Here is a 14892-nt window from a genome sequence, read left to right on the forward strand (position 1 = left end):
ACCTTTTTATCTATTACCTGATCTCAAAAGCTGTTTGCTGTGAGGAAAGAGCTTTATGTCAGTAATTCCTTCTCAATGAGGGTTAATCTATAGTCCCGACTGTAAGCCCGACTGGAGAGTAAAGGTGTCCACACGTCAGGCAACTTGCGGCCGATCAACCATCCAATTTATTATAATTGAATCGGATGAAAATCACTGCCACAAAGTGCATGCCCGATCGATGATGCAACCAATTTCGGGCCAAGCATGTCGATCGGACATGTTGTAAGATGTCGGGCTATCGTAGTCGATTGGGTGTGCGGTGCTAACAGCGAGCGATATCAGGACGAGTGACAAATGCTACTAAACTCCCAGAGCTGCTTCCCCAGCGTATAAATGTGCATGTGTGTGTGCATTTATACATTACCTGTCCTGTGTCATGGTGCCCTTCTGTCTTCTGAATCCGCCACTCTTCTGTTAGCCCTATACATGGGGCGTGTATAGGGCTTATGGAAGAGCAGCGGATTCGGAAGATGGACAGGCACAGTGACACAGGACAGGTAATGTATAAATGCACACAAACATACATTTATACACTGGGGAAGCAGCAGCAAGGAGGTAGATTCGGAAGATTCCTGAGAGATTTCATGCTGAAATGGATCGGGAATAGGCCTGCTGTGTATGGGCAGCTGACAGATCTCTCTCCGATCAAATTCGATCAGAGAGAGATTTGTCTCTTGATTAAATCTGCCCATAATCGCCTGATGTGTACTTTACATACTTGAATGTTAACCCTTTCAGGCAGATAAACAAAAAAGGAACACAGCCGAATTGGTGGCACTGTACATACACACGTTTATCACCTCAGAATTCCTTTAATCAATTGGGTGCAGGGAGAAGTGTCAGTGTCAGAAGCAGAGCCGGGACAAGGTCCTCCAGCACCCAAGGCTGAGACACCAAAGTGCGCCCCTCCATCCCTGCCTCCCCAGCCGTTACACACTGATTGATATTAGACTAAGAGGCGCCACAGGGCCCACAACCTCCCCAACACCTTAATATCTAGTTATCTGGCTTGCAGTCACTGCCATGTATCCCCTTTTCTTATTTCTTTCTGCTTCAAACACAATTAGGAATGACAGCTGTATGAATTCTGCGCCCCTACTACACTGCGCCCTGAGGCTGGAGCCTCTCCAGCCTATGCCTCGGCCCGGCCCTGGTCAGAAGTGACTGTGTAGCTTTGTTTTGCATGGACAAAGCTATGCAGTCACTTCTGGCACTGCCACTTCTGCCTGCATCTAATTGATTAAAGGAATCAGCTAGTGCTGATGGTGGTTTGATTGATTCTGAAACAGATTTTTGCTAAAATCGGATGGAGATCAAGTTTTGAAAGGTGGTAAAATGATCACTAATATCGAATGAATGTACCGATGATGGAAATTGCTGGACAGGGTGAATATTGTCTAAGGTGTGGCTACCTTATGCTTTCTAGTAAAAAGCCACACTGTAGTTCAAAAACAAGTCACTGTGATAAAAGGGGAAACCAGCCCAGCTTTGCTTTAAAGTATGAGGATTACCATTTCATTAGTAAAATCACATAGAGAAATCTCCTCCTCCAATGCGTTTGTGCTGTCCGTGGAATCAGCTTCTTCAGGGATAATTGTCCAGTTGTCCCCCACCGGTGGAGCATTGGAAAGCTGGTAAGAAATGGTTTTCATTGGTTTTCCAACTGTCGTTTAAAAAAAAAAAAAGTCAATGTAACATTGTCATAATGAATACAAAGGTTGTTGTTTTTTTTCAAGAGTAGGTATATTTGTCTTTAATAAATAATAAGGGTTAATTTGAAGCAGAAACAGTATGGTTGTCTGTTTGGAGATTTGTATTCCCCAGTATGTATATTGCATAGAAGTTGGCAAGATGGTTTTGTGCTAGTTCCAAAAACAACTGTCTTCCTGCATTAGATCCTCGCTCTGCAGTCCACTTGATATAAAATAATACCACTGTGCTGTTAAGGAATAACATAACAATCTGCTTTTTCAAATCAAGAAGATAGGTCTGTAAGGCATTCTGCAGGGCAAAACTTCTACTTTACTTGGATTGCTTGATTTTTAATCGTGGAACCATAACCCTGGTAACTGGCATCTGATGTTGCCAACTGCTGGTAGAAGTAAATTTCACAACTTCCTTAATAATCATATTGCTTTCTTATGGAGCTTCAGAAAGATGTTTTGTGCAGGTGGATTGGTCTTGCATAAGGGAATTAGTTATTTTCTCTGAGAGACCTTCTCCATAGGAATTCACCTGGACTGCCAATGGAAAAATAAATATATGCCTAGTTAACAGCTCTAGGTAAAAAAGAGAACTCAGAATGCACTCCATTATAAAACAACCCCCCAGTCTTCTCCATTGCACATCAAGCTAACGGGATAATTGTCAAGATAGAAAGAAAATTGACAGGGCAAAATACCCTCATTCTTTATCAAAACCTGCTGTCCTTTTGCCAGAAAGTTGTTAATGGGAAGAGGGTTCACTTTCCAATATGACAACTACGCAAAGCACACAGCAAAACAGACCATGTGAGTGGCTGAAGGAGAATGCCTTTCAGAGCTCAAACTTAAACCCTGCTGAAACTCTGTGGAATGACTTGAAATTGCAATCCAACAGTTTTCATAATCCAATTTAATTCAGATTAAACAGTTCTGTAAAAAAAAAGCATGGAAAAATTACACAGTTTGAATGTGCAATGTTGGATTTTGGTAATATTGCAACGGACAATTAAAGCAAAATTTGGCTCTATTAGTACTGATGTAGGACTAGGGGGATCTTTTATTCTTAGTGATTTTATTTTTCTTCTTCTGTTGTTATTATATCTTTCACTCAGCTGTTATAACCTGCTTTAAGTAAATACAGCTGGAAAATGTTTTCTTTATGTGAGAGCAGCGAACACTTACCCGGGCAGCTGGGGAACATTATCTCTAGGCTACATGCTTATGGACATTATACCTCATTAGGTAATATAAACAGCCTAGAGAGACCCCAGAGGAGAGCTCACACACCCGTAGGATTTTTAAGAAACTTGATTTCCGGACTCCAGCCAAGGAAGGAGAAGGACCCGACTGGTAGTGTAAAAAAAGCAGGGTTAAAGGAGTGGATTAAGGTGTCAAGAGGCAAAATAGCACCTCTGGCCTGTCCCTGCTGGCCAGGAGCCACAGCCAGGACCCTTGACACTACCCAGGCCCTAGGCACTTGCGTAAGTTGCCTTGTAGATGATCCAGCTCTCCTGGGTAAGGGTACAAAAAAAACCCCATCAAAAATAGGCTCTGACCACTAAACAGCAGCTTAATAATGGACATCGTCTTTATATTTAGGGAGGTCCATTTGGGGTATACCGCCATGAACGCACCAAGCCATTGCTAATGCTTTTATTATCCTTCACTTTCCATATAACATTTGACACTCTTATCTTTCTATGGCCTCTTTTCAGTGGAATATTTTAGCGCCTTGGCTACACGCTGATTCTTATGAGCAGTTATCTTACAGTACATGAAATAAAAGAAATAATGGCAGGTGCAGCAGCTTCATCATGTGATCTGAACATGCAATTTACATATATTAAAATGAATGCATGTAGCGAAAAAGCACTATGCACTACACAAGCGGATAATAACTATACTGTGTATTCATGAAAAATCGGCACTGAATAACCTCAGCTCTAAATTTAAAAAAAAGACAAATCATTTATGATTTTCTGACCCTTTTAAGCAAGTGAGTCGAAATTCATAAGCAAGAGAGAGAAGCAATCTATCAGCTTACCAAACAGAATAAATATTCCATGTAGCACCTGAATTATGTCCAGACAGGTGAGCACTGGAAGACTATTGCACAATGGGCTCATTAGACAGGGCTGGCTTGTGAAGTCATTGGAAGTCTAGTAAATGGTATGGACTATAAATGATAGTATAAATGTAAGTGTAAACAGCCTGTTCTGCTTATAATAGTCAAGTAATCTTAAGCAGTGAGGATAAAGCTTTTTTATAGTCAGAAATGGAGTGACCGAGTAAACAAGGCTACAGCTGGACACATACAGCCTCTGTTCAGGCTGGGGATAAGAACGCTGCTAATTTTAGACCTCAAGAGTGTAAACAACATGTTCATCTGGGCAGAAGCTTCCCCACATTGATTCAGTGCAGGCAATTGCTTTTCCAGAGGAGAACGAAGATAGACACAGAGATAAAGACACTTACAGGATAACAAATAAATTAAAAGATACAAACATAGGCGGTCTATAAACTTGCCATAGAGAAAAATCTTAACTGCCTATTTGCCGAAAACCTTCCATTTTCAAATAAAATTTGAACACCATATTTAACCCTTAGGCTGGTTTCACACTGGAAACCAGTGTCAGCAATGCGGTACGTCGCGCCCGACGCACTGCATCACACTGACAAAAACAGGCCTTCAGGGAACACCACACAATTGCGCAGTGTTCCCTGTCTGACCACCGGCCAAGCAGGCAGTGATGCGCGCTTGCCATCACTTCCTGTTTCGGGTATGCAGAAGTGCACGAAAGCGTATTGGTAAAATACGCTTCCGCTCATGCGCACCACTTCAGTCGATTTATACAACTCCACGCACCGCCATAGAATAACATGACTTCCGGGCCGATGCAGATTGCTGCAACTTCACGCATCGCCACCGCGTTAATGTAGTTCTTGACCTGCGTCGAAAATGTCACTTCAGTTTAATCGCACCGCGCAAGTATGAAAGTCTCCATAGACTTTCAATGCCCGGTGGTGGGGTGCTGTAAAAATACCGCACCACCTCAGTGTGAAAGGGCCCTCAGACTGCCGACAACGTCCATAGACGTTTCATAAATGCTTTGCGGATGTCTAAAGAAGTTTTCCGCTGAAACAACTTCTGCCTGCCCGACGTCTTTAGACGTTGCAGAATTTCCACATCTATGACGTCTTAAGACGTTTTCCGCCCAAACTGCTGAATTTCCACATTTCATTTTCCATTTTTCTGTTTTCGTTTTTCCACTTTTCTCTTTTTCGCTCTCTACTTTTTAGAATAAAGGCATGTTTGCCTATTAGCTTCATGGATGTAGCTCTTCTAGTTCTTCTTTATATGGTTTATTGTACTTCACTCCACTCCACAATAAGAAGTTGGGGGTTAGCGCACTTTTTTTCGGTTAGAGATATGCAAATAAGTTCATGCATAATTATGCAAATGTTGTTGAAAATCTATCCATCTTGAGAATGGACCAATCCCATGTTTTCCATAATTACCATAATTCTGTATCAAATCTCAATTATTTCCTTTCAAACACAACAATCCCTACTGACTAATGTGGAACATGTAGAGCTTGTCAAAAAATTCAATGACCAGTATGCCAAAATACTGTAGCTGGCACAGGCCAGTTGCTATATATATAAAAAAAAAATAGTTGGGAGTGTAACAGTTAATTACCCTTGCTGTATAGTAGTGGATTGCTCAAACTATTGTCATTGGCACTGTGAGCATCTGCAAGCAATCAGCACTGTCTGCAAATCAAATATGTATATAGAGCTTTAAATTCATATTTTATTTACAGAGAGAGCTGATTACTTGTAATGAAATTAATTACCCTCACAGCATAACAGAGCGGTCCGTGGTAAAACACAGGTCCCAGGATAGTTGCAAATCTGAATAATCGGCATTTTATCTGCTCGGAAAACTCAAATGAACCGAACTGGGTAACCCATGTTGTTTTCTTGTGATAGAAAAATGAATGTGAAAGAAATTATATAGCTGTTACATATGCTGCTGTGAAAAGACTCATCCTACTCAGTCCTCTCCAACAACAAAAGCCTGCCACATAATCATCTCTACCCCCATACATAACTACTGCCTAATTAGTACTACAATTGTCAGCCCTGCCTTCCTTCCTTGCAGTATTACTAAACCTCCCTCTACTGGTGGCACAGTCTAACCTGTTCAATACTGTTCTATGCAAGTCATGGCCCAGCTCTACACAGAGGTAAATGGGACAATGTGACACCAGCTCCTTGTACTCTAAGGCCTTGGTTCTCAACATGTGATATGTGTACCCCCATGGGTACCTCAAGGGACCCTGAGCAGAAGCCGTGGGCATGCATATAAGCATACCTACGGCTATTTGGTACAGAGTAGGCACTCACTGGCCCCTTATAGAAGTGCTCCTGCTCCCGGGCTGGCCGCTATTAATTACATTGGATCCGCCGACTCTGAACTAAAGTCACGCTGTGACCCGGAAAAGGAAGCCTGCGGGTCCTGTCTGCGCATGCGCAGGTCTCGTGGCTTCTTATATGAGAGAGTATATGGGAATTTTTGATAATTGGGGCAAAGTTATATGTTATTACTGCACTTACAACTGCATTTATATTGTGTGCTTTAGATATTCCTTTTATATTGGATGTGTGTCTTTCAATAAAAGGGGGATTATCTTATTATTATTATCCTATCAGCCTACTCCATTGCATTTAGGACTAGTTGGGGACCTGAGGAAGGGGCATTTCCTTGCATTCAGATGCTGCCTATTATTATTTACATACGGATTTAAAATCTTGACCTGTGAAAGCTCACTGGTTATATAATTCAGACTTAAAGAGAATCTGTATTGTTAAAATCGCACAAAAGTAAACATACCAGTGCGTTAGGGGACATCTCCTATTACCCTCTGTCACAATTTTGCCGCTCCCCGCCGCATTAAAAGTGGTTAAAAACAGTTTTAAAAAGTTTGTTTATAAACAAACAAAATGGCCACCAAAACAGGAAGTAGGTTGATGTACAGTATGTCCACACATAGAAAATACATCCATACACAAGCAGGCTGTATACAGCCTTCCTTTTGAATCTCAAGAGATCATTTGTGTGTTTCTTTCCCCCTTCTGCTCTCATGCACTGAAGTTTCAGGCTGTTCTTTTCTTCTTGCAAACAGCTTTGCCCTTGTCTGTTATCCTCAGTATGTGAAAGCCCAGCCAGCTCAGAGGACGATTTATCCAGCTTGTAAAAGATAAGAGAGAAGAGAGAAGCTGCTCTAATCCTAAATAACACACAGGCAGTGTGCATAGAGGGGCCTGGAATGGGGAGTTCATAGCAGAACCACAAAACTGAAGAACTTGGCAGCCTTCCAGACACAGGCTGACAAGTCTGACAGGGGAAAGATACATTGATTTATTACAGAGACAGTGATAGTATAAAGTGCTGCAGTAAGCCAGAACACATTAGAATAGCTTTTGGAACTTGTAGGATGATAAAAAACAGGATGCAATTTTTGTTACGGAGTCTCTTTAAGCAAATTAATAAAATAGAAAAAAACTATAACAAACAGAATTGAACAGAATAAAATAAAAAAAGAAAAGTGGCTCAGGATGAAAATAACTAATAGCTGTAAGGAAACGCGGAAAAGCCGCCGTCTCTCAAGGTGAGGCGGCTGTTTCTGCGTCCAGCATGGCGTCACAACGCGGAAAAACCGCCGCATGCCGCTTAGGCAGAGCGGCGGAATCCGCATTGGGAACGGCAGAATCCGCATTGGAGGCGGCCCCCGCAAGTGGTTCACAAAATACATTGCTAGACAGTACTGGTGTGGCTGGGACTGATAGTCCACCAAGGCTCAGAGTGACATGCGCGCACAGAGGCTGAGTTTAAATAACAGCCAGAAGTGAGTCAGCTGACCAGGCGGGTCAGCTGACATTTTCCACAACTCTCATTGGTCCAGCAATTAGGGAGGTCCTGGAAAGGTCCTTGTGTATATATACTGCTGGCTGTTCACTTGCTCTTTGTCTGGCGTTGCGATCACATATGTGGGAGCACCCAGATCCGTAGTCAGATCCGCAAGTGTGCCGGGACCAGCTGGAGCTGTAATCCTACACTTAGCTAGATTCTGTTGATAGCTAAAGTACTAGTATGATTGTGATTATCTGTTATGACTTTTGCCTGCCTTGACTACCCTTCTGAACTCTGATCTTGTACCTCGATATTTCTGATACCCTGTTGCCGATCCCCGGCTCGTTTCTAGACTCCGCCTCAGCCTCCTGATTCTGTACCTCGATATTTCTGATACCCCGTTGCCGAACCCTGCCTGTACTTAGACTCCGCCTTTGCCTCCTGATCTTGTACTTTATCTGTCCGTGTGTGTACTACCTGGCTTGTCCGACCTCGAGAACCGACCTTACCGTTAGAGGCGGTTCCTTGCTCTGTTAGCGACCCTTCCTCCTGAGGGTCACTTCCAGACATCCTTCCTACTGTCAGTCTGACTCCTCCCGTCTTGGAGAGCTCAGGTCTGCAGAAGGAATCTGTGCAGTACTCCTTGCTGCACTGAGGCCTAGTCCTCAAAGTGTTACTGTTACACCAAACACTACACTCTACTCAGGTGAACAGAGGTTAGCTAGTATATCGGATTATTGGTGAGACTGCAGATCACTTATAATCTGGTATATATCTGTATTCCCAGTGATACTGCAGATCACCGGTAATCATATACTCTCTGTGCTCACTGATCGTGACAGAACGCCAGACCAAATAACAGATGGACGCACGCGCTGACCCTCTGACTGTGCTTGCCACTTCGGTGGATGCCATCCATCAAGCACTGGGCCAGCACAAAGCTTTAATTTATGCCCTAACAGGCTCTGTGCAAACCCATCAGACGTCAGTTGATTCGGTGCGATCCCCTCCTAGTGATGACATACGTATGCCTGTACCTGATAAATTTTCCGGCCACAAGTCTGACTTCCGGAATTTTAAGAGTAGAGTGTTATCGTACTTCGAGTTGAGAATCCGATCCTCGGGAACTAAGACCCAACGGGTCACCTTTATTAAAACTTTGCTGACTGGTGACTCCCAGTCATGGGCATACAACCTGCCTCCTACCGATACTGCTCTGACCTCGGTAGAGGAATTCTTTAAGGCCATGGCCGTAATTTACGACGACCCTGACCTTGCTGCGTCCTCTGAGCGGAAGCTCAAACTTTTGCGGCAAGGCAGAGCTTCGGTCGAGGATTATGCGGCAGAATTTCGTAGATGGTCAGTCACCGCCAGATTCGACAACTTTGCCCTGATGGATTACTTCCTGTCCGGGTTGTCGGAGGAGGTTTCCGACCTAATGTTAACTGTACCCGAGCCTAAGACAGTCGATGAGGCCATATCATCAGCCATTCGAGTTGATCGTAGGCTACGCCATCAGAGGCAGACTAGGGGCAGTCACCGTGTCAGAGTGACATCTTATGCGGCACCATCTGCTACACCCCCAGTAGCACCCTCTCCGCCTGTCTCACCCTCTCTGGCCTTGCCTCCGCTCGAACCAATGCAGATTGGGCGATCGAAACTGACCCAGGTGGAGCGAAGGCGGAGAATGACGGAACAGTTGTGCCTGTACTGTGCTGCAGCAGGGCATAGGGTGCGAAACTGCCCTAACAGGTCGGGAAACGGGTCTGCCTAGGAGTAGTGGGGGGTGACACCCTGGGCACACAATCCTCACCCCTTAAAGAAAGAAAATTGCTTCTCCCTTGTACTGTCACATGGGATGATAAGTCTGTAGCCACTGAAGCCTTTATCGACTCCGGCTCAGCGGCTAATTTTATGAACTTCGAATTTGCTCAGGAGTTGGGTCTACCACTCACTCCCGTGAGACCCCCCATTCAGGTCACGGCAGTGGACGATTCCCCCTTGCAACGGAATCATACCCTGTCACAGACTCCGCTGGTGAAGCTCACCATAGGGGTTTTGCATGGGGAACAGTTACAATTTTTTGTGTTACACATGTCAACCTCCACTATTATCCTAGGCATGCCATGGTTACAAATTCATTCTCCGCAGATAGACTGGGCCACAGGGCAGTTAACAGCATGGTCACCTCATTGTTTCCAGCAGTGTTTGGGGAGGCTGGCATTGGGTCAAACCAGGGTACAGGTGGAAGGTGTACCAGAACAGTACTCGGATTATGCTGATGTGTTCTGTCCCAAGGCTGCGGATAAATTGCCCCTGCATCGCCCGTTTGACTGTCCTATTGACCTTCGTTCTTGTTGTATGCCTACTCGAGGCCATTTGTATAATTTATCTGGCCCCGAAAAACTAGCCATGCAGGAGTATATCCGTGAGAACTTGGCCAAAGGCTTCATTCGGCCGTCCCGGTCACCCGCTGGGGCAGGTTTCTTTTTTGTTAAGAAGAAAGACGGGGGCTTACGGCCTTGTATCGATTATCGTGGCCTTAACAAAATCACAGTGAAGAATCGCTACCCGTTGCCACTTATAGACGATTTATTCACACAGGTCACGGAGGCTAGGATATTTTCAAAACTAGATTTACGGGGGGCATACAATCTGGTGCGTATTAGAAAGGGCGACGAGTGGAAGACGGCCTTCAATACCCCTGACGGGCATTACGAGTACAGGGTGATGCCCTTCGGGTTATGTAATGCCCTGGCCGTCTTCCAGGAGCTCATCAATGAGGTTTTTAGGGAGGTGTTAGGGAAGTTCGTTTTAGTCTATTTAGACGACATTCTCATCTTTTCCAACAACCTCTCAGAACACAGAACCCATATCAGGATTGTATTAGACAAACTGAGGCAGAATATGTTATACGCTAAACTTGAGAAGTGTATTTTTGAGGTTACGTCGGTTGCCTTTCTGGGATATATAATCTCCACCTCAGGTCTGTCTATGGACCCTGCCAAGGTCTCCGCGGTTCTGGAGTGGCCGCAGCCGGTGGGGTTAAAGTCGCTACAACGGTTCTTGGGGTTTGTGAATTATTATAGAAGGTTTATAAAGGGGTACTCCACAGTAGTCGCCCCCCCCCCACTAGCCTTACTAAAAAAGGGGCAGACACCACTCATTGGCCTCCCGAGGCCTTACAGGCATTTTCTACTTTAAAAGGGTTTTTCTGCTCGGCACCCATACTGAGACATGTGGACACTTCTTTCCCGTTTATTGTTGAGGTATACGCCTCGGAAGTCGGGGTGGGGGCTGTGCTGTCTCAGCGTTCTGGTCTCCAGGGTAGATTATACCCGTGTGCCTATTTTTCCCGTAGGTTCTCTCCGGCAGAGAGAAACTATGATATAGGCAACAGGGAGCTCCTAGCCATCAAATTGGCCTTCGAGGAGTGGCGTCATTGGCTGGAGGGAGCTGAGCACACTATCACGGTTTATACCGACCACAAGAATCTGGAATACATCGAGGGGGCTAAAAGGTTAAGCCCTCGGCAGGCTCGATGGTCTCTATTCTTCTCGAGATTTACATTCTTGATCACGTACACGCCAGGTAGTAAGAATACCAAGGCAGATGCACTCTCTAGGTGTTTCGAGCCGGAGACAGCACAGTTCTCTGTTCCCGAGACCATTGTCCCACGAAGGGTGGTGTTAGCCGCTACTGAGACTTGGGAGGACTGGAAGGAGACTTTGAGTCCTTTCCAGCAGGATATCCCGGAAGGGAAACCAGACGGGGTGTTGTTTATCCCGTTACCATTCCGTCTCCAGATCTTGGAGATGGTCCACTCTCATAAAAATGCAGGACATCCTGGGGCGTCTAGAACGCAAGATCTCGTGGCCAGATGTGCATGGTGGCCTTCGCTAGCAGCCGACTGCAAAGAGTTTGTCAGGGAATGTGCGGTGGGCGCAAAAAGTAAGCCCTCCCGGCTGGCATCTGTAGGTACTCTGCAGCCTTTGCCCACCCCGAGTGAACCATGGACCCACTTGTCCATGGATTTTGTGGGAGAGCTTCCTAGGTCTGAAGGCATGTCGGTCATCTGGGTGGTGGTCGACCGTTTTAGTAAAATGGCCCACTTCGTGCCCCTGAAGGGACTCCCCTCAGCCCAGGAACTGGCCGATTTATTTATCACCCATGTCTTCCGACTGCATGGCATTCCAGAAGACATAGTGTCCGATCGGGGAGTCCAGTTTGTTTCAAAATTTTGGAGGGCATTCTGTCACCAAATGGGCATGAAACTGTCGTTTTCCTCGGGTTACCACCCACAGACAAATGGCCAGATGGAGAGGGTCAATCAATCGTTAGAGCAATTTCTGAGATGTTACGTTGCCGAGGCGCAGAGTGATTGGGTTAAATTTTTACCTTATGCAGAATTTGCCCACAACAACTTAAAGAGTTCTTCCTCAGGTTTCTGTCCATTTCAGATAGTAACCGGTAAACTACCTAAATTCTCTCCGTTGCCAATTGCGTCCACTCCATTTCCAGCCTTGGAGGCTTGGCAAAGGCCATTTAAGGACATGTGGTGGACCATTAAGAATAACCTGGTAAAAGCATTTCAGAGTCAGAAAGGTCAGGCTGACAAAAAACGCTCGTTAGAGTGGAAATTTCAACCAGGAGATTTGGTTTGGGTGTCAACCCGTCACCTGACCTTGAGACAACCTTCTGACAAGCTTGGTCCCAGGTTTGTGGGTCCATTTCCGGTAGTCAGGAGAATCAACGATGTTACTTATACCATTGACCTTCCCACCAGCATGCGGGGGGTTAGGTCCTTCCACGTGTCTCTTCTTAAACCAGCAGTCCAGGTGGGTCCCACTCCTCCTCCTCCTGTGTTAGTTGATGCCCAACCCGAATATGAAGTGGAAAAAATTTTAGATTCACGCACGGTACAAAACTCGGTACAGTACCTCGTACATTGGAAAGGGTACGGCATTGAGGAGAGGCAATGGGTACCGGGCTCACGCATGCATGCAGACGAGTTAAGGAGGGAGTTTCATGCCTTACACCCCGAGAAACCTGGTAGGAGTTGTCCGGAGTCCACTCCTCGGGGAGGGGGGGGTACTGTAAGGAAACGCGGAAAAGCCGCCGTCTCTCAAGGTGAGGCGGCTGTTTCCGCGTCCAGCACGGCGTCACAACGCGGAAAAACCGCCGCATGCCGCTTAGGCAGAGCGGCGGAATCCGCATTGGGAACGGCGGAATCCGCATTGGAGGCGGCCCCCGCAAGCGGTTCACAAAATACATTGCTAGACAGTACTGGTGTGGCTTGGACTGATAGTCCACCAAGGCTCAGAGTGACACGCGCGCGCGCACAGAGGCTGAGTTTAAATAACAGCCAGAAGTGAGTCAGCTGACCAGGCGGGTCAGCTGACATTTTCCACAACTCTCATTGGTCCAGCAATTAGGGAGGTCCTGGAAAGGTTCTTGTGTATATATACTGCTGGCTGTTCACTTGCTCTTTGTCTGGCGTTGCGATCACATATGTGGGAGCACCCAGATCCGTAGTCAGATCCGCAAGTGTGGCGGGACCAGCTGGAGCTGTAATCCTACACTTAGCTAGATTCTGTTGATAGCTAAAGTACTAGTTTGATTGTGATTATCTGTTATGACTTTTGCCTGCCTTGACTACCCTTCTGAACTCTGATCTTGTACCTCGATATTTCTGATACCCTGTTGCCGATCCCCGGCTCGTTTCTAGACTCCGCCTCAGCCTCCTGATTCTGTACCTCGATATTTCTGATACCCCGTTGCCGAACCCTGCCTGTACTTAGACTCCGCCTTTGCCTCCTGATCTTGTACTTTATCTGTCCGTGTGTGTACTACCTGGCTTGTCCGACCTCGAGAACCGACCTTACCGTTAGAGGCGGTTCCTCGCTCTGTTAGCGACCCTTCCTCCTGAGGGTCACTTCCAGACATCCTTCCTACTGTCAGTCTGACTCCTCCCGTCTTGGAGAGCTCAGGTCTGCAGAAGGAATCTGTGCAGTACTCCTTGCTGCACTGAGGCCTAGTCCTCAAAGTGTTACTGTTACACCAAACACTACACTCTACTCAGGTGAACAGAGGTTAGCTAGTATATCGGATTATCGGTGAGACTGCAGATCACTTATAATCTGGTATATATCTGTATTCCCAGTGATACTGCAGATCACCGGTAATCAGATACTCTCTGTGCTCACCGATCGTGACAATAGCAAAGTGAGACGGATTAGATCATCTCATACAAAGCAGGTAACAGATTTGAATACAATACAAAGGTAAAATATGCAGATGCAGATAAGCAGCAAGATTATGTGAAGGGGAAGCCTGGGAAATAAGATTGATCTGAAGGTGGCCACTAATGATCCAATCTTTTTCATCCAATTTTACCAAATTTAAGTAGTATAAGGGTAAAATGAGTGAATATATTGAATGGATAATTTGGGCAGTTCCCTTATATTACATAGAAATGGTAAGATTGGATGAAAAAGATTCGATCATTAGTGGCCACCATTAGATACAAAGGAATATTACACATAAAGGTGGCCACTAATGGTCCAATTTCTAGCGAAAAATCATTAGAGCAATCAGAAGTTCTGATCGGATTGGTTGTAAATAATCTCCATTGGTGGACACAATCGATTATGAACGAGTGAAAAAAATGTCGTCCGAATGAATTTTCGTCGAAACAAAATTTGGATTTTCTTGTTGGTTGTGATAGATAGGAAGCAAAGATTAGTTCGTTGATGGTGTAGTGAACGATTTATTACAATATTTCACTTCCGTTCAGAATTTCTGATCGCTCTAACGATTTTTCGATAGAAATTGGACAGTTAGTGGCCAGCTTGAGGGTCTGATTTATTAGGTTCTCCAAGGTTAGAGAATAGTGGAACACGTAAGTGAAGTCACAAACCCGGCCAAGATTGTTAAAAACAGCTTCTGCTATTGGGTTCCAAGTGTTTGCAATCCATGGCTGCATCACAACTGACCAGAGAGAGTTGTTAGAGGTTAGCGGAGGAGCAGCCATGCAATTGTACTGATGTGTGTGTTTGGTACTGCAACTGAATATATGGTGCTGCTTTACCTTTAAGTGGTCCAAACTACAATCTGATATGACCCAGGTAAATATAGCTAACTTTTGCATTATAATTGGTCAATTAAAATAAAAACCTTGGAAGCCAGGTTTGCAGGATAACTTAAGCTCTACTGTGTTTCCAGCCTTGA

At 45.2% G+C, this 14892-nt stretch overlaps 1 protein-coding gene across 4 annotated transcripts in view; it reads right to left on the reverse strand.

Annotated features, from left to right (window-relative positions):
* The window catches only part of ERICH6 (glutamate rich 6), a 94467-nt gene that overhangs the window by 30264 nt on the left and 49311 nt on the right, over positions 1 to 14892 (reverse strand). For all 4 annotated transcript variants that reach the window (XM_068279263.1, XM_068279262.1, XM_068279261.1 and 1 more), the window contains one exon: positions 1554 to 1705. In XM_068279263.1, coding sequence (XP_068135364.1) covers positions 1554 to 1705 — 152 coding nt within the window. The remainder of the gene's footprint in view (positions 1 to 1553; positions 1706 to 14892) is intronic.

This window comes from Hyperolius riggenbachi, chromosome 4 (genome assembly GCF_040937935.1).
Source record: "Hyperolius riggenbachi isolate aHypRig1 chromosome 4, aHypRig1.pri, whole genome shotgun sequence".
In the NCBI taxonomy this organism is placed as follows: domain Eukaryota; kingdom Metazoa; phylum Chordata; class Amphibia; order Anura; family Hyperoliidae; genus Hyperolius; species Hyperolius riggenbachi.